The sequence below is a fragment of the Carcharodon carcharias genome, chromosome 7, assembly GCF_017639515.1.
Source record: "Carcharodon carcharias isolate sCarCar2 chromosome 7, sCarCar2.pri, whole genome shotgun sequence".
NCBI lineage: Eukaryota > Metazoa > Chordata > Chondrichthyes > Lamniformes > Lamnidae > Carcharodon > Carcharodon carcharias.
The window spans coordinates 122841138-122860447 of record NC_054473.1 but is presented as its reverse complement, the minus strand read 5'-3'; the positions used below and the strand labels follow the sequence as shown (position 1 = coordinate 122860447).

The following is a 19310-nucleotide window of genomic DNA, read 5'->3' as shown; positions in this document are numbered from 1 at the left end:
TCAGATTCCTGCCATGGCCCTGACCTGTGGCAAGCAGTTTGCCACCAGGCAACGGAGCCAGTGGGCCTGCTGATCTTGGTCCAGGTTAGCCCGGTTAGGCATCCCATTGCATGTGCTCCTATACACAAGCCTCAACTTGTCTGCAACAGCCTGCGGGGGTTCTCCTAAGAGCTGCACTGTTTTTTCCACCCGGGAGAAAGGACTTCCCTCATTCATCCCCATGGCCTCAAAAACTTCCTCCTTGAGCTCCCCATAATCCCATTTTACATTGGTCAGAGAGGGACTGGAAGAGCTTACTCTCCAGGGAGAATAGCAGCATTTTGGCCTGATCAGCATCATTGCACTCGTTGATGCTTGCTGCTTGTTCCACTTCCCTGAAGTGGACCGAGGGATCCCCATTTGCCGCAAGTTTAGTTAAATGGCTTACCATGGCCCTAAGCTGCTGGGTGCCGTGGGGAACTACGAACTGGTTTCGGATGGGTCCCTCATCCCCATTATCAACAGGTGGGCTGAACCTTTGCTGCTGGGCCAGGCACATCGGCCCTGGTCCCAACCTCTTTTGCTGGGGGTTTTCCTCCTCAGCTTCTGACCCTAATTCCACCTCCCCCGCCCCCCCCCACCCCCCCACTCCTGCCAGATTTCGCTAAAGCTTGGTGCTACGGGTACTGTCATGGGCCCTCCTGCTCCTCAACCTGGTAGTCCCTTGGCACTACCTGTGGTGTCTGAAACGTCCTTCCCAGGTTCCCTGTGAAGTCGACCTGGGCTGCACTAGGGCTTATGAAGTACACCATGCCTTTTGCCGTCCTTAGAGCAAGGTTCAGACTCTCTATCTGCTTCTGGCAGGGGCCATGGTCTGCATCCTCAAACCGCTGTTCACTCACTATCTTATAGGCTGCCTGTAAGCCTTTTACTTTCTCCTCCTGCTCTCTTACTTATCTTGCTAGGCAGGCATTCTTTTCCCCCAACCCCAGCTCATTGTTCTTGGCCTCGGTGACCTGACACTGTAAATATTCCTGCTGGGTCTTATGCTCCCTCACTAACTGCACCCTTTCCTGGTTCAGAGCCTGCAATGCTAACAGTAACTTCTCCCCTGCTAGGGCCTTTGTTTGGACTACCAGGGCTGACTGCCAAATCTCAGCTGCCTGTGCTTCAACGAGCCGGTCCAAAAGCTGGATCTGTTTGTGGAAGCACATCAGCCAGACGGCCTTTTCTATGGATTTTTTATGAGCCTTCCCTTCTGTCCATTTAGCTGCAGCATCTACCGGGTGCCCAGCCTTTAACAGATTAGTGACCCATTTTTTTCCATATTCACCTTACTGAATACATAATTTGAAATCCTCTCTTCCATTACAGTTCTCTCTTCCAAATCAGTGTCCACTGCATTGCATCCCTTTTGCCAAGGTCCTGCCACGGTCGCCATTATGTAGGGAGTGGTGTGTGTGTCAGCTTCACCTCTGACTTCTGAGTGGTTCGAATCGCTCCCACTCCCTGGGCTCTAGACCTTGGACTTATTTGGGGGTTGTGACAAAGTGCAGCAGACAACTGGTTTTGGTGCAAGAAAAAACTGAGTTTATTGAAGTCACAAATGAACTTATAACATTAGGATTACACTGAGATTATACAGGCTTACAAAATACACTTAGTTAAGAATGGGGAACACACGGCATAACGAGGGAAAATCACACTATTAATCCCCTTACCCTTGTCCAACCCCCAAAACCTAACTAAATTGAACTAGGAGAGGTCAGGGATCATGCTCACCAACCAGGGTTCCTTGACAGTTTGAAATCCAGCCAGGTAAGCCAGTTGCAGTTTTGGAGTATGCTCTTTGTGTCCTCTGGGGCCTGCCATCCCCATGTGGTCCTGGTTTGTGGAATCTACGAATGTTCTTCAGTTGGGTGAAGGGCGCGGTTGTGGGTGGTCATGGAGGGCTGCAGTTGCTGCCTTGTTGTCTTCGGTTGAGCCTGCCACCCCGTGCCCCTCACCGTGATGTTGCCTGCGGGCCTGTAAACCTCCAGATCTCCTTCCTCCGCTTGGCTCAGCTCCCACTTAAAGTTGACTCCCTTGCGCAGCTTCAACAGCTCCCAACTGCTCACTGCCCTGTGTTAGCTTTCAAAACTACTCACCCTTCTGTGTCCCTGCCCAAAAACCTGCTCACTTCAGATCTCTTGGCCCAGTTATACTGTTTTTCTCGAGTTTCTTATCTCAATCCAAATCAAGATTAGTTCTTTGTTTGATTTTTGTGGGCTTCCCCGGGTAATTGTTGTCTCGTTGTTTTTAATGGGCTCGCATGATGTTTATCATTGTCTTCCTGCCCCTGTAACTAGTTTTGAATTGAAAGCCATTGTATGTGTGGAGTATTGATGGGTTCGCATAGTTGCATTGATTGTGGTCTTCCTGCCCTTGTAGTTAGTAGCAATTATTTATGCAAGATTTTGATGGGCTTTAGTTTCGTTTTGATTGTTTTAAAGGGAAGAATATGTATTCTGTCTCCTCTCTTTGTAAGGTTTCAGGTAAAATTCCAAAAGTCATATCCTTGTTGATGATATGAAAAATGTGGGAATTTGAGAACCCTTCACTAGCTTCATACTATCTCTATCCTATTGAGTACATAAACATATGATTTTGCTATTCAATTATTCTAAAGCATGTATACATAATTATACTATCCAATCAAAATTAAAGCACGTACATAAGGACCTTGGTTCTTACAACACAAGACTGTTTGTATTTCATCAAAGCCCTCTCTTTGTCCCTTGTTCATCTTCCCATATCTAAGCTAAAACCATTTGTCCTCCCCTTGTCTGAGGGATGAACATACTTAATTTTATTTTATGCCATGTTTTATCTCTAGTCTAGCTCTCAAGACTTCACCACATTATTGCACCGCTTGAATTGTCCTGCCTAACAGAGGCTGTCCCCCCTATTACTGGAAATTAGCTCATTTCTTGACTCCTGTGTAAATCACACAAAAACTCAAAGCCTCTGGTTGTCCTCAATTGTTAATAGGTTTAGCATCAATGGCTGCCTGGAGATTTTAAGTATGTTCAGCAAATTCTTACTGTTTTCTCTTTTTATTACATATTTAACATATGAGTACCAGCACGGGTCCTAGCTAAGTCTGCCTTTTTGTGAGTATGTGGAACATTCCTTATTCAAATCATATTCAGGCACGTTGATGGCTGTATTGGTGCCTTTTCCTGCTCTTGCCCTGAATTGCAAAATTTTATCAATTTTGCTTCCAATTTTCACTCTTCTCTCACCTTCCGGTCCATCCTCCGATTCTTTCCTTCTACTCCTCGAATTCTCAGTCTCGATTCCAGGATATGGGTTAGCAACTTACATTCATTACAAGCCCACCGACAGCCATAGCTCTTTCGAACACACTTCCTCACATCCTACTTCCTGTAAGGATTCCATGCCATTCTCCAGTTTCCGCATCATTGATGCACCTTCCAAAGAAATGCTTCTGATTTCCTGTTTCCATAAGTGAGGATTCAGTGCCCCCCATTCCCCCCAACCAACCTCCACCATCATGGCTGAAAAAGCCCTCAACTGTTTTTGTTAAATTCTTTCATGGGATGTGGGCGTCGTTGGCTGGACCAACGTTTATTGCCCATGCATAGTTGCCCTTGAGAAGGTGGTGGTGAGCTGGCTTCTTGAACCCCTGCAGTCCATGTGGTGTAGGTACACCCACAGCCCTAGGGAGTGGGGCGGGGGGGAGTTCCAGGATTTTGACCCAGTGACAGTGAAGGAGCGACGCACTCGGGCAGAATCTTGTCCCCTCCTCTGTAATGAGTTTGGTGGTGGGGGAGGGCATTTAATTGGCTGCAAAGAGATCCTGCCACCATTCTGCCTCCACCCCAATTAAGTGCAGGGCTGGAAGGCTCATGGATGGCCTTCCAGCTCCACCACCAATTGAGGCCCTTAAGTGGGTACTCAATGCCTCATCCAATCACCGCTGGTATTAACTTTGGTGCTAAGATGTGCAGTCTTTCCAGATTGGTCAGCCATTTTCAGCCCCAACTGCACCCTCCCCGTCTCACCGCAAACATCGGGGCCAAGAGGATAGTGACCCATGTTTAAAGCTAGCATTTCAATCTGAAATTATAATGAAATCTCCTCAATTATTGACAATAATCAAAGCAACAATGCCAATTTAATGGTTTAATATGCACTTCAAAATATAATCAATCTCAAGAAAGCATTTAAATCTAATAAACAGCTTCATAGTTCTCAAAATGCAATTCACCAACATGCTACATGAAAGATTCTATCATAGTTTCATTAAATATAGGCAATATTTCACACCAAATAATGCAATAAATGAATAATTATTTACTATATGAAGATGGGGCAGTTTTCTTTTGTACAAAGCCCACAAGAAACAGCCAAATTCCTCAAGAACTTCTGAAATAAATGAGTTTCGAGCAAAGTGACTGATGCAATCTAAACTGACTTTCTATAGTTTCACTCCCTCCAGAAAACAATTCTGATTAGAAAACCTTGCTTTACCATTTGATGACATTACTGATCACGGATATTATGAATAAATTATGGTGAGATTTTTCATGTGATGTCTGCAGCACATCCATGTTTCATGGGAGTACAGAACAGCTGGGAGCATGACTGAATTTCATAGATTGTCAGCCAGATTTTCATGGTGGAGCCACTTTGACTCCATATGTGGCTATCGAGATGAACGTTTTTTTGATATGTCAATGAGGTCATCATTGCAGAACACATTATGAAGTTAACTGAAATACGGCAGTCAATTTTATACTGTTTCTGAGGCCTTTGAGTAGCATATAAGGCAGCGGATCCCAAATTATGGGTGGCAGAAACAGCAAATGGGGTCATGGGCTCCCTAACCCCGAGACTGTGCCCTGCACTGACACCTAAGCCTAGGTTACATCCTTTCCGGCCCTTGCCCTGCTCATCTCTCAGTCGTTCTCCCTCTCTGGGCCACGAGTTCCTGCCTGTGGCCGCTTCACGGAGTCTTGAAGACTGGCCCTGAAATGAATCCAGCGGCAATGCCTCTGCAGCTTAACTATGGCCTTTCTTAGCCCAATCCCATCACCCCAGCCCTGCAGAGTAACCTGGGCTCCAACATCAGCCATTTCAAGCCCCTCAACCTGATTGTTTCTTCCTGGCCAAGGTCCATAAAATGCAGCGGCTCGGATGAAGTAATGGACTGGTGAGAAAAAAATATTAACATTTTTAGAAAGTACTTCAAAAACACAGATTTTCATGTTTATATGATGGTATTTTATATTTACCAAAATAAGCAGACATTAATAATTATGTATTAAATGTTACAATGCTGTTTTGTTGCTATTTTGCTTTTGTTGGCATCTGGGTCATCTGGGTTAATTTTCAAGTATCAAAATGGGGTCATATTAGAAAAGAGTTTGGGAAGAGCTGGTATACAGTTTCCAAGTAGTGGCTGATAAAGGGCCTTAATTTTCTCTCAAGGTCGTAGGTCTCATCAAACACAGCAGCAAAAAAAAGTGCTCAGATGAAGTATGTAGCACTGCCTTAGAGAATCTCAAATCCCAAATGTCTCAGCTGTAATCTGCTTTGATATGTCAGAACTTTAGATTCGTGATTGAATGGTGACCATTATCAACTACATATACATCTGGTCCCTCATCTGCCATAACCTAAGTACATGGATTACTTCAACAATACACAGATGAAAATATAAGGTTAAGTTACAAGCCAAGAAATGCTTTATTCATTAGAATTTTAAAATATTATCAATTAATATTACCAGTGTTTTATCATGGCAATTCTACCACATTAAATCAGCCAGTCAGTGATGATTGATCTAACAATGATATCTCTTCTCACCAAATAAATAAGTCACATAAAAACTTCAGAGTAAAAATATCACCAAGGTTGTAACACAACTTGAAATGTAATCACACAGCTGTTGCTCGATCTGGACATTGGTCCCCATGTTACGGAGAGGTGAGACAGAAACATGATTAGAAATTAAATAGCAATTAAATCAAAGCAAGATGTATGTGTATAAAATTATTACAATGTGTGATTCAACCACGTATAAAGATCAAAGTTATAAGCCAAATATATTTTCTTTACTATAGGAGATTAAAGCATATTCTATTTATGCATATCTGTTATGTTGCATTAAAGTATCTTTTAAAATAGTTAAAAAGCAGCATCACACAGGTTCTGACTGCACCAAACAGCAGCAGAGGCTGTAATCTTAAATAGAATAATGTAGAGTCTTCAGCACAAAAACAGGCCATTCTGCCCAATCGGGCTGTGTCATTGCTTATGGTCCACATGAGTCTCTTTCCTATCTCCTTTTCATCCAACTCTATCAGCATTTGGCTATGGTGCTAGTATTCTTGCATAATACCTGACAGCTCCTCTACCACTCACATCTTAAATATCTTGTAATATAATTTGGAATCGTTTGCTAGCATATTTGTGTACATGGAATGGGTGACTCTCTATATTTAGCACCCCCAGTTCAGAGCTTCATGTGTCAGGTGCATAAATCAGGATTTCCAGTACACAGCCCACATCCTTTTCTGTCAATGATGGAAAGTTACTGGGCACTCCCTGAATCCCCTCTATGTGGCCCTTATGTGTGAAGCTCTGTGCTAGGAAACTAAAAATGAAAATTTCACATTGTGCTTCAAAAATAGGTGTGTCGACTTTTCAGTTGTCCTCATTAGTTAGTTGTAGATCTGCTTGTTTTTGATGTCTCGCTGGCTCTGTTGTTGGTTGGTCGTGTTAACATGCAGTACCAGAGGAATAGGAAAAACCCTGAAAGCAAAAACAATCTATTTAAGGAACTTGTTTCAGTGTTTATCTAAATCATATTAGTTTTTGTAAATATATTTCTAGTTATTAATAATTACAAAGCTTTGTAATTAATTTTAAGATGGCCAATGTTAATTTAGTGATCTACAGCAATAGATAGGTTCCATTAATGGATTTACATTTGTAGATTAATCTTAGTATTCCACATTTTTTATGATCTACTATTCTCCTCCACCCCAAGAGGGTTAGCCTGATGATATCCTCTCTCATGTTCCCCAATACCACTCTCTAACTGTCCAACATGAAATACATCAGACTGGCCCAGGTTTTGCCATTTTAATTCCTCCCTGTGGATTTCAACTCAATTGCTACAGAGTTGGGGAACTTGAAAGGTGAGGAATGTGATAGACACAAATTTGTACCCAACTACTGTGTGGAACTGCACTAGTGTGTTATTTCATCAACTCAATTTATTACATTCTGCTCCAATTATAACAAACAATATCAATTTGTAAGTAAGTCCAAGTTTAGCAAAATCAATTGGCTCCTGAAATTGTAAGTTTACATGTCTGATGAATACATATAATGCCAGTGGTACTCTGACTGACCTTGCAGAGGGTTGAGGATGCAGAACAGGTACAGTGCAGGTACACTCTGAAGTCCATGTGAGAAAAAAGCTATGCCGTAGGTTGTGCCCAGTAGACAAGTCAGGCCCAGTATGGTGAATATACTCTTCTCATTACCTCCTTTCAATCTGATCACTTTTACACATAGAATTATCAGCATGGTTGTATTGCCCAGAAATATTAGTACGAAATAGGCAATATTTGTAATATAATGCACAGTCTTGTTTGTTATCCAACATCTGTTGAGAGGGCATGCAAGTAGTTTAATTACTATCCATAAAAATGCAAGAAGAGTTAATGCAGAAAGAGGCAATAATTTGATTTTCATCAAAAGTGAGAAGTGCACATTTCAATTAATCAATGCTCCCTACACGGAGAAACGACTTTTGAGCACTCATCGTATCCCTTTGCCTGTGATTTGAACTGCTAGTGGTTAATGCGCTCATGTAAAATTTCTATTTACACCATTTTAACAAAATCTGAAATAAAAAAAGAAAATGCTGGAAAAACTTAGCAGGTCTCTCAGCATCTGTGGACAGAGAAACAGAGTTAACGTTTCAAGTCCGTATGACTCCTTCAGAGTCAAAGAGAAGTAGAAATGTGATGGATATTATACTGTTAAAGAGGAGGTGGAGCAGGTGGAGTGAAATAGAAGGTCAATGATAGGTGGGAGCTCAGGAGAGATTGACAAATGTCTTGGACACAAGACAAAGGGAGTGTTAATGGTACTGTTAAAGACTAAAGAAGGTGCTGATAGTGACTCAAAGGTAGGAGAGCTGAATGTGTTAATTGCAGAACAAGGGTCAGCACTCTATGAAAGCATGACATAGAAACAAGTGATAGATGGTAAGAAGGGGGAGGGGAGGGCATTGGGGAAAAGGGATACAAAAGAAATTAATAATTAAAATCAAAAAATTAAAAATATGAATAAATAGATAAATAGTTGAAAATTGGATTACCAAGGGGGTAAAGATGGAGGACCGAGCACATGGTCTGAAGTTGTTGAACTCAATGTTAAGTCTGGAAGATGAGGTGCTGTTCCTCCAGTTCGCTTTGGGTTTCACTGGAACATTGCAGCAGGCAAATGATGGACATGTGATCATGAGTGCAGGTTGGTGTGTTGAAATGGCAAGCGATGGCAAGGTCTGGGTCATGCTTGCAGACTGCACAAAGGTGTTCCGCAAAGCAGTCACCCAGTCTGTGTATAGTCTCCCCAATGTAGAGGAGACCACATTGGGAGCAGCTAATGAAGGAGACCAAATTGTAGGAGGTAAAGTGGCAGGTGTTGCACCTTCTGCAATTGCATGGGAAGGTACTTTGCGAAAGGATTTGGGGAATTGGGGATGATGGAGGAGTGGACCAGGATGTCACGGAGGGAATGGTCCCTATAGAATGCTGACAGTGAGGGGAAGATATGTTTGGCGGTGGCATCATGCTGGCGTTGGCGGAAATGGCGGAGGATGATCCTTTGAATGTGGAGGCTGGAAGGGTGAGGAGTGAAGACAAGGGGCACCCTATCATGGTTCTGGGAAGGAGGGGGAGGGATGAGGGCAGAGACACGGGGAGGTGGGCTGAACAACAACAGTGGGGGGGGGCCTAGGTTAAGGAAAAAGGAAGACATGTCAGAAGGGCCATTTTGGAAGGCAGCATCATCAGAACAGATGAAACAGAGGTAGAGGAACTGGGAGAATGGGATGCAGTCCTCACAGGAACTTGGGTGTGAGGAACTGTAACCGAGATAGCTATGGGAGTCAGTGGGCTTGCAATGAATATTGGTAGACAGTCTATCACCAGAAATTGAGACAGGGAGAACAAAGAAGGAAAGGAAAGTGTTGCAGATGGACCATGTGAAGGTGAGAGAGGGGTGGAAATTGGAAACAAAATCGATAATTTTTTCCAGATCCAGATGAGAGCATGAAATGGCACTGATACAGTCATTGATGTACTGAGAAAAGAGTTGTGGGAGGGGGCCTGAGTAGGACTGGAACAAGGAATGTTCCACATAGCCCACAAAAAGGCAGGCATAACTGGGGCCCATGTAGGTACCCATAGCCAGACCTTTTATTTGGAGGAAATGAGAAAAGTTAAAGGAGAAATTGTTTAGTGAGAGAACAAGTTCAGCCAGGTGGAGGAGAGTGGTGGTGACTGGGGATTGTTTGGATCTCTGTTCAAGGAAGAAAAGAGACCTCGGACTATTTTGGTGGGGAAGGAAGATGTGGAGGTATTGAATGTCCATGATGAAAAGGAGGCAGTTAGGGCCAAGAAACTGGAAATTGTTGAAATGAAGTAGGGCATCAGAGGAATCATGAATATAGGTGGGAAGAGGCTGGACAAAGGGAGAGAGAATGGAGTCAAGATAGGAAGCAATGAGTTCCATGGGGCAAGAACAGGCTGACATGATGAGTCTACCTGGACAGTCCTGTTTGTGGATTTTGGGAAGGAGGTAGAAGCAGGCTGTGTGGGGTTGGGAGACTATGAGATGGGAAGCTATGGAGAAGATCTCCAGACGAGATGAGGTCAGTGACTGTCCTGGAAACAATGGCTTGATGTTTGGTGGTGGGGCCATGGTCCAGGGGGAGGTAGGAAGAATTGTCTGAGATTTGGCGCTCAGCTTCTGCGAGGTAGTGGTCAGTATGCCAGACAACAACAGCACCACCCTTGTCAGCAGGTTTGACAAAGTCATTGACTAATTAAAAAATTTGAAGGGGTTTAATAATTTTGTGGGCTTTGCTGGCTAGGCCAGCATTTATTTCCCATCCCTAATTGCCCTTGAGAAGGTGGTGGTGAGCTGCATTCTTGAACCACTGTAGTCCATGCATTATAGGAACACCCACAGTGATGTTAGGAAGGGAGTTCCTGGATTTTGAAGCAGCAACAGTGAAGGAAAGGTGATATTGTGCCAGGTCAGGATGGTGTGTGGCTTGGAGGGGAAGTTGCAGGTGGTGTTCCCCTGCATCTGCTGCCCTTGTCCTTCAAGGTGGTGGGGATGTGGGTTTGGAAGGAGCTGTTGAAGGGGCATTGGTGAGTTTCTGCAGTGCATGTTGCAGATGGTACACACTGTTGTAACTGTGCGTCAGTGGTGGAGGGAGTGAATATTTAAGGTGGTGTTTGGGGTGACAAACAAGTGGGCTGTTTTGTCCTGGATGATGTTAAGAGTCTTGAGTGTTGTTGGAGCTGTTCTCATCCATCGCATTCCCGACAGGAGCCTTGTAGATGGTGGACAGGCTTTGGAAGTCAGGAGGTGAATTAGTTGCCATAGAATTTCCAGCCTCTGAACTCCTCTTGTGCCACACTATCTTATACGGTTGATCCAGTTCCATTTCTGGTCAGTGGTAACCCCCAGGATGTTGATAGTTAATTTAGTTAAATAGTAGCTATGAGGTTATCATGAATGTGTTAACAAAGTCAGCAATATTCTCAAAGTAATATCTGCCTACACAAGACATAGAAAAGAGTTCCAGTGTGTAAAGGATTAACAATTAGAGCAAAGGCTGACACTTAGATGTGGATACAGCATGTTCCTAACATGAGTTCAACTATTCACTTCTGTAAAGAAGCCAAGAAATTACAGTTGGATATGACTGGATGGAAGTTCAACGTGTGAATAAGACATTGTTTTGCTTGCTATGTTCCAACAGGAAGTGTTTATTTATATTAAACAGATGAATGTCTCGTTAAAATAGAAAACAGAGTAATGATGTATCAATGCATTAAACCTTTGTTGCTGTAATTGCCAAGAGTAATTTTTAGGCTAGAGATCACTTTCAACCAATTTACATTGTATTGAGGCCTGTCACCATTTACCATTAACAACTGATCACATCATTACGGTAAAGCTACAAATTAATCACACCTTATCCATTTATTATATTCAATTGCTTATTTATGTCACGCCTTATATTCTGCAATCGATAAACTAAAACTTACATGCCCGTAGAGCTGTAATTGCCATTGACAGGAATCGAATACCAGCCATAATTGTCTGTGCTCACTCCAACAATGATTGAAAGTACACCGGCGGGAATGCCTGGGAATATATATGAGCATGGTTACAAAATTATTGGATGTGAAATTGCTGAGTGCCAGTGGCACAAAATGGGGTCATGGTGAATCGACAGTTGATGTTTCACTGTGTCTGAACTTATTCCACTGAAGTTTGCAGACCAGTTGTTCAAACTACTTTTGGACAATTGTCTCCTTGTCTCACTGCTGTTTTGCTTGGTTTGAAATGAAAAACCTTGGCAATATTTTTCAAATCAACAGAAAGTATAATCTGACACAGTGGGGAGAATTTTCTGCATGTTGGGTGGGCCAAGTGGGAATGGGCGTGGACCCGATCGCAATCCACGATTGGGTCCGCATCACCATTTTACGCGGACGGGCCAATTAAGGCCCACCCAGTGTATTTCTCGACTCCCGAGGATAGCGGGAGTGGGTGGGCGGCGGTGGGAGTGCACAGATTGCGGGGTCCAATGGCGACCTGGCGACCTGGCGGCCTGTTTAAATGAAGGCCTGGCAGCCTTTGCAAGGCTGCTCACAATGGTCAGGAGAAGAGCACAGCAGAGGGCTACTGCGCATCACACAAGTCTGGAGGGTAGGCCAACGGGGCAGGCCAGGCCAGTCCAGAGGAGAGGCCAGTGGGGCAGTGGGCCCCTCGTTTCTTGGATGACCCTCGTTTCTTGGATGAGTGCCTAGGTGCCCTCCTGGTAGAGGTGGCAGTGCCGCTGGAGGTCCTGCTTCTGAGGGACGGGAGGTGGAGTCCTCCCCACCTGACCAAACGTACCTAGGAGGAGGTGGCCGAGACTGTGAGCTCCCATTACGTGGTGCCATAAAAGATTCAAGACCTCCTGCACTCGGGAAGAGTGAGTACCATGTTAGCTGAGCACACTTAATGTAGCCGTCACCCTGCCCCCACTCCCCCCCACCCCCCCCACACACAACTCTGAGTACAGTAATGGCATTGAATCCCTCATGGCATGGATCCCTCGCTGGGTGTGCCAGCAGATATTGCCCCTGCCTAGTTCACCCTGAGAGGGTTGAGCTAGGGTGTGTTCTGCATCCGTAGCATGTGTATAGAGTATGAGTGAAACTCAACTAGGCATAGCGCTGGTACTGGGAAGCATGTCAAAGTCAGGGTGCTAACATGCTTGGAGTGGAGAGGGGCACCAATCCATCTGCTGCTCTTTGCACTCCATGTGCTTGTGCCTCCTTACTTAGCAAAATTACACCTTTGGTGCCACATGTGAAGGAGGCAGCATTTGGGCAAAGGGGTGTTGTCAGCCCAGGCTTCTTTGTGTGAGTGTACGGCAGCTATGGGGTAATGAAGAACTGGAGTCCTGCAATGTCTCACTCTGGTTGGGTTTGCAGGGATGCAATGGGAATCCAGATACAGGGCGGACTAATCAATGCTCTTCTCTCCTTTTCAGGAGAAGACTGTGCACAATTCCACAGAGTGGATGTGGACTGGCGGAGGGCAGGCCCAGTTGGCGATCCTGACACCTTTTATGCAGCAGGCCATGGATCTGGAGAGGCGCCATGCCCCCAGGTCCACCAGTGGTGGTGAGGCTGAGGTGCCACGGGGAGGCATGTTTGGCGAGCACTCAGGTCACCATGTGTGTTCCAAAAGCCATGGCATTGCTGAATGCTCAGTGATTGAAGTTTGCAACATGGGATAACCGTTGATTAAAGAAGGATGAGCGCACAATGATCTGGGGGAGCAGTATGCAAATTGACATTGTCTGCACCGTAACCAATCAAATGTCCTTGTTCTTCCTTTCAGCATCACCGGAGCAGGGCTGGGAGGAGGAGGCAGAGGGCCCACCTCTCATACCTGAAGCCCAGAGGAAATCCACTCATCAGCGTCACACCATCTCAGCCAGGCAGGCACCAGCGCAGATACTAGCACCTCAGTGGGAATTAGATCTTCGGCTAGTGTCCCAGGGCACGGCAGTGAAGGCACTTCACACTCGCTTCAGGTGTGGGCAGACATAGAGAGTGCCCAGGGTGCCGGAAGTCAGAGGACTACTGGAGACCAGGCACATGCTCAGTCAGTGGCTAATGATGTGCCTCTGCAGTCATCCGTGAGGCAGCAAATGCTGGAAGTGCAACAGGGTATGTGGGAGGATCTGGCAGAGATACTTGAGGCAATGTGTGGCATGGTGCCTATGCTCAAGGAGTCCATGCTTTACTGACAAGAGCCTTAGTTAATATTATTATCCAGGCCGATTTTGCACTCAGGTATTGAGTGCGGAGCCTGCAGCCCTGGCAAGTGTTGAAGGTCTATCTGTGATGGACTAGCTGAAGGTTCTTTGGATTAAAGCCTCCTGGGTGTCTTTGCCTCCCGGGAGTATGTCCGGGTCAGCGTCCACCCCCTCAGCGTTCTCCTGTGCATGCTCATCCTCGGACTCACTGCTGGACTACATCCGGAGCAACTGTGTCTGTCTTCCTCATCCAATGTGTCCCCCTTTCCAGCGCCAGAATGTGGAGGGCGCAGCATGCAGCCACTATCAGCGACACATGATCTGGGGGGTACTAGAGTGCGCCCCCTGAGCAGTCCAGGCATCTTAAGTGCATTTTGAGAAGACCGATGGCTCACTCCACCTCAGCCCTTGTGCAGGTGTGGCTCCCATTGTACAGCTGCTCAGCTTCTGTTCTTGGATGATGGAGAGGCGTCATGAGCCACCTTCTGAGGGGATAGCCCTTGTCACCCAGCAGCCACCCATCCAGCCGGGCTGGAGCACTGAAGAGCCTTGGCACCTAGGAGTGTCTGAGGATGTAGACATCATGGGAGCTGCCTGGGTACCTTGCACAGACTGTGCATCCTGTGTTCACACACTATCTGAACATTCATGGAGTGGAAGCCCTTCCTGTTGATGAAGGCACCGGGCTTACCTGCTGACATCTTGAGGGCCACATGTGTACAGTCTATTGCACCCTGGACACGGTGGAAGACAGTAATTGTTGCGAAGCCTCTGGCTCACTCTGTCTGGCTGGCCTCGTCCCAGCGGTAATGGATGAAAGTTAATGCATGCCCGAACAGAGCGGTTGTCGCCTGCTTGACACAAGTGTGGACAGCTGATTTGGGAGACTCCGCAAGGATCACCCACCAACCCCTGGAAGGAGCCGGAGATATAGAGGTTGAGGGCAGCTGTTGCCTCTAGAGCCGCTGGCATGGAGTGCCCACCCACACAGTTTGCGGAGATCTCAGGGCCTATCATCTGACAGATGGAGGTGACTGTCTCCCTTGAAAGACAGAGCCTCCTTCAGCACTGCACCTCAGACATATTGAGGAAACTGCTTTGCCTCCTGTAAACCCTGACAGCAGGATAGTGGTGTCTTCTGCGGCCCCTTCAGCTTTGGACTTCCTGTTGGCCCTGCATCCCGTGTGCCTGTCCTCCCAAAGGCGGCTCCCCTGGATGCTGAATGTGGACTCCTGGCCTCCTCCCCCTTCTGGCCCTCCCTTCCTCCTCAGAGGAGGTGCCTCCAGTGGAGAGCACAACTCCCATTCCCAGGCTAAGGGAAGGCTTCCTGAAAGCTGCAGGTGCATCACCTCGCGTCATTTTATGTCGGCATGCAGGGTCCGCCCCTGCATGCCTACGGGAAAATTCTGGCCTGTATATTCTGAAAATTCTGGCTGCTGACTCACTCCGAGCACCTATTGTGCAGCTGGTGTACACCTGTTCACTCCCCCTGTGTTCCATTGTGTGGAGTGTCAGACAAGCAGAGAGGCCACTGACATTAAGACACAGGCTTCAAAATTTTTGGGGGTAGGAGTGGTGGGGGCACATTTTCCAGGGCCGTGGAGATGACCCCTGACTATGACTCTATTTCTGCCTTCTGGGTAACATGAACACATGCAGAGGAGAGCTGCCTGGTCTCCTACTGAGGATTCACAACAGATTGGGGGCTGAAACTTGCTGCCGGGGTCCTTGCAGCCCTGATGCCGCAGCGAGAAGGCGGCAGCTCCCTGGCTCTCTGAAACATACTTGCTCTTTTGGTCAAAGCATTGGGCTGCCTGTGGGCCTGTTCTTGGCCATGCTCTGAGAATGTTCACATGTCTCTTAACAATGATTCTAGGAGGACCTCTCCCTCAACCTTTCAGCACTGGACATTGAGGCCTAACGCACAACTTTCAACCAGAAACACCTTTTATTGCTAGAGAAATCTCCTTAAATAAGCAAGAAAAGCACTCCATCTATTATACCATTAACCCTCCTCTCAGAAGAGGGTCTCTGAGCTATTTCTATTCTTCAAACCAATCATCCTATGGCGTCTTTGATCAGGTTGCCATTCAGAGCTGAATTGCAGGGAAATTTCATACAGTGTTCATGAGCAACTGGAAATAAACCTGGACTCGCAAAAAAACTTTCATTCTCATTCATCTGGGCTTGAATCCAATTCACTTACCAACTCTGGTTCCTGATTTATAGCCAAGTTTGATGATTAAATATTTTTGGCCTGAAATTTCACAGGGGACAGGGGACATCCAAAGCCGCCAAAGAATAACTTTTTTAATTGTTTGTTCTTTTTCTTGTAGCAATGCAATAATAATCGTGGCCATATGATATAATAAGGATCAGATGCACATACAACTAACTCAGCAATAGAACATTTTACACTCACCCCAACCAACAAGGCGGAGTTTCAGCATGTAGCACTTAATGTAGGTGTTGAACACTTTGATCAGCATGATGTACAGGTGAAACGCTTCGATTCCCATCCATGTAAAGCTGCAAAGCAGTGAGTAATGCAGCAAGACAGCCATGGCTTTACAGAGACTGTCTGTGCAACTGGAACTGAGCCTTGTGTTTGTTAAGAAGGTCACATTGAGAAGAAACAAGGCAGCACTGAGATTCATGTGGACCTGGATGGAACATTCCTTTTGTTTCTTTCTGAATAAGAAAAGAAACAGCTTTTGAGAGAAATTATGCAAACTGATCGACTTCGATTTCAAAGTCTTCCCACATCTAGAGATGCATGAAGCAGACAAAACACACAATTAAGTCCTTTCCACTGCTCAAATTTCCTGGAACATGTCACTAGCCTGAAGCATCTAGCAACAGAAACTGAAGACAGAGGCTATATACTCTGCATCACACACCAGGAGATTGTCCCACTCTTACACCCTACCAAAGGCATGTTTGGCCATGTCATGAACACATCTTTCTTGCTAATCAAGGCCTGGAATGGGATTTGAACCCAGAACTTCTGGGTCAGAGGTAGGGACACTACCCACTGCACCACAAGACATCCTCTTAACATAACAGACAACATTACAATATCAAAAGCAAGTCAACTCATTTCTTGACTACTGTATTCTCAAAATTAATATATTTACAAACAGAAGTAAGTTTTGTTTAATAAACCTGCTGTTGTAAATTACATGTGAGCTCTATTCTCAAGGAGTAATTTGTTACATATGTCGATTGCACAGCCAGTTCATTTAGAAATGATAGCACTGATAGCCAGATACTCATACCTGAGAATAAAATGGATGATTAAAGTAATTGCTGTGAAAATGGCAGAAACACCACAACCAATCTGTGTGATATATGTTAGTGATTTCAATATCTTCACATCCAAGGATTGGCTCCCAGTGGGTTGCTTTAGAAAAGAAAAGGATAAGCATTACTATGATGACTTGGTAATTTTTCTTTTAAACAAGTTACACTCTCTTCTTTCCATGTATTTTTTCCCGAACCCCTTGCTTGGCTGCCCTTGTGATATCGACTCTTCCTCTGATGAGAGGCCACAGAAGTACATGCCTAAGGCCAGGTCTATCTGGAGCTGGACTATAATGACGTCCACACCCTGGACGATTCTCTCTCCTGCTCGGAAGTGCTTGGCCTTCACACAATCCCCAGAAGAGCATGTCTGAGATCAGACACTTAACACCTGGAGAGTTGTGGGGGGAAAGCCACTATTTACTACTCGATTGTACAGCTTTTTATTTTTTAAATTCATTCTGGGGCTGCTGGGCAAATCCAACATTTATTGCCCATCCTTTACTTCCCCGTACAACTGAGAGCCTCACTGAGGCACTTCAGATGGCAGTTAAGAGACAACCACATTGGTGTGTGATTGGAGTCACATAAAGTACACAGCAGGTAAGGAAGGCGAGTTTCCTGAATTCCCAAAAGAACATTAGTTAACCAGTTACAAGAATAAATGGGAATGAAGGCCCATGATGCCACAAGCCTGTTGCAAAAGCAGATGAGATATCAGGGCTTATGACTGTAACAATTAGATGTAAAACCAGAAGAGCTGTGCATACTTTGTACAAGGCCCTGTACAAGGCCACATCTAGATTATTGTGTTAGGTTTGGCTCCCTCAGATATAAAGGGAAAACGAGACCCTGGAAGAGCTCCAGAGGAGAGCTACTTGATTGATACCCAGTCTGGGGCCTCCAAGATAGCAGAGCAAAATTAGCAAGCTGTGCCTTTTTACTTTGGAAAAATGTAGGCTTTGAGGGGACAGGAAGAGGGCTGGGAATTTGCTCAGTGCTGTTCCCACTCTGCCGCTATAACTTTAATGGAGTTGGGGAGGAAACCCCATTCTGCACATAAATGGGGTTTGCACTGCATTTCTGAAAATGTTATGGCAGCAAAGTAGGAGCAGATTTGCTGAAACTCTCAGCCACTATGTTCACGGGAGTGGAGGTGACGGGTAGGAGGAGGTGCATTGGTACAAGTTATAAAGGCAGAGATTTAGGTTAGATACTTGGAAACAATTCTCTTCACAAGAGCTGTCAAAGTCTGGAATAAATCACCAGCACACGTGGTGAGTGTGAGGTTTGCTGCAAACATTCCAAAGGGAGCTGGATTCTGTGAGTGGAAAACATCTCCAGTTATCCAAGGTGAGAGGATGAACTGAGATTGTGCCACCAGTTGTCATTGTCTCATGGAACTTGTCTTTAGTCTGTGGGGGTCAGGGAGAAATTTCCCAAAGTTTTATTTCCTCCCTAAATTAGGATTTTACCTTTTTTGTGCCTCCCTGAGGGGATTGTGCAGCTTTGGGGGATAGTGAGTGGGGGAATGGATTTAATGCTGTGAGCAACTCGTTCCATGTTGGGATGGAACCATCTTAATATACCAGCTGGTCTTTCTTATCCCTTTTTGTATCTTTATGTATGTTATTAGGATTATTGCTGGTAGGTTTTGCTGCTCACAACCAAACTGGAATGGGATAAAAGACACATTACTTTGTACCTACCAGCAAGACAGCAAAGAAAGTCAGGTGATTGCATCGGCAGATGGTTTGATTGTCTGTATTTTCTGTTGTACACCCAGAATCATTCCAGTGACCGGTAGTTGTTTGTCCTGCAGTGGAAAGTTACTAAGTGAGAAATTGCTCCTCGGTTGCAACACGATTGAAATATTTGATAGAAATGACTCCCTTTATTACCATTTTGTTCTAATTCCCAGAAGACGCATTTTGGAATGAATGTTTTCTAAAATGAAAAAGATTAACAAGAATTCTTTACTGCCCTTAACATAAATAGTTCCTTTTAACAGACTGAATAGTGAAAAGTTAAAAAAAATGTCCTTACCGATGATGGTTTGTTAAACGCAATCAGAACAGGATTTGTCAGATTATCACAGTTTATATTCCCCACTCGAATTCCAACTACATTATTTAAAATAATGCTCTGATTTTTATCCTGTAAAGGTACAAATACAGATTTTACCAGAGTTTCCATTGAAGAGCAAAGGACAGCAGCCAAGAAAACCCAACCTCTGAGAGTAGAGAGACTCCAGGCAGCTTCAGTCATATATTTAAAGCGCAGTCGGGATATTGTGGGACATGCAGCATTGATTGGGAGACAGATACCTGATGCTGGAGAGGAGGCAGGGACAGAAATGCTGAATCCTTGGATTCTGTTTGTG

The 19310-nt window shown here is 45.1% G+C and overlaps 1 protein-coding gene across 1 annotated transcript; it reads right to left on the bottom strand.

The window, feature by feature from the left end:
• Positions 1–4943: 4943 nt before the first annotated feature.
• LOC121280037 (adhesion G-protein coupled receptor G2-like) lies at positions 4944–18718 on the bottom strand. Its single transcript, XM_041191666.1, has 6 exons — positions 18637–18718; positions 16903–17027; positions 16047–16315; positions 11352–11451; positions 7542–7663; positions 4944–5194 (listed from the first exon to the last, which is right to left on the bottom strand). Exons 3-6 carry the CDS (start codon positions 16279–16281, stop codon positions 4944–4946), a joined length of 708 nt encoding a protein of 235 aa, XP_041047600.1. The 5' UTR covers positions 16282–16315; positions 16903–17027; positions 18637–18718.
• Between the last annotated feature and the right edge of the window lie 592 nt (positions 18719–19310).

Excerpts from the sequence above, each read along its gene's own strand:
- LOC121280037 (XM_041191666.1), bottom strand. The coding sequence starts at position 16,281 with ATGAATCTCAGTGCTGCCTTGTTTCTTCTCAATGTGACCTTCTTAACA. Across the intron at positions 7,664-11,351 it reads AATTACAGCTCTACGGGCAT|ATGTTGGATAACAAACAAGA; the intron begins GTAAGTTTTAGT and ends CCCTCTCAACAG. Across the intron at positions 5,195-7,541 it reads AGTGATCAGATTGAAAGGAG|TCCATTACTTCATCCGAGCC; the intron begins GTAATGAGAAGA and ends TTTTCTCACCAG.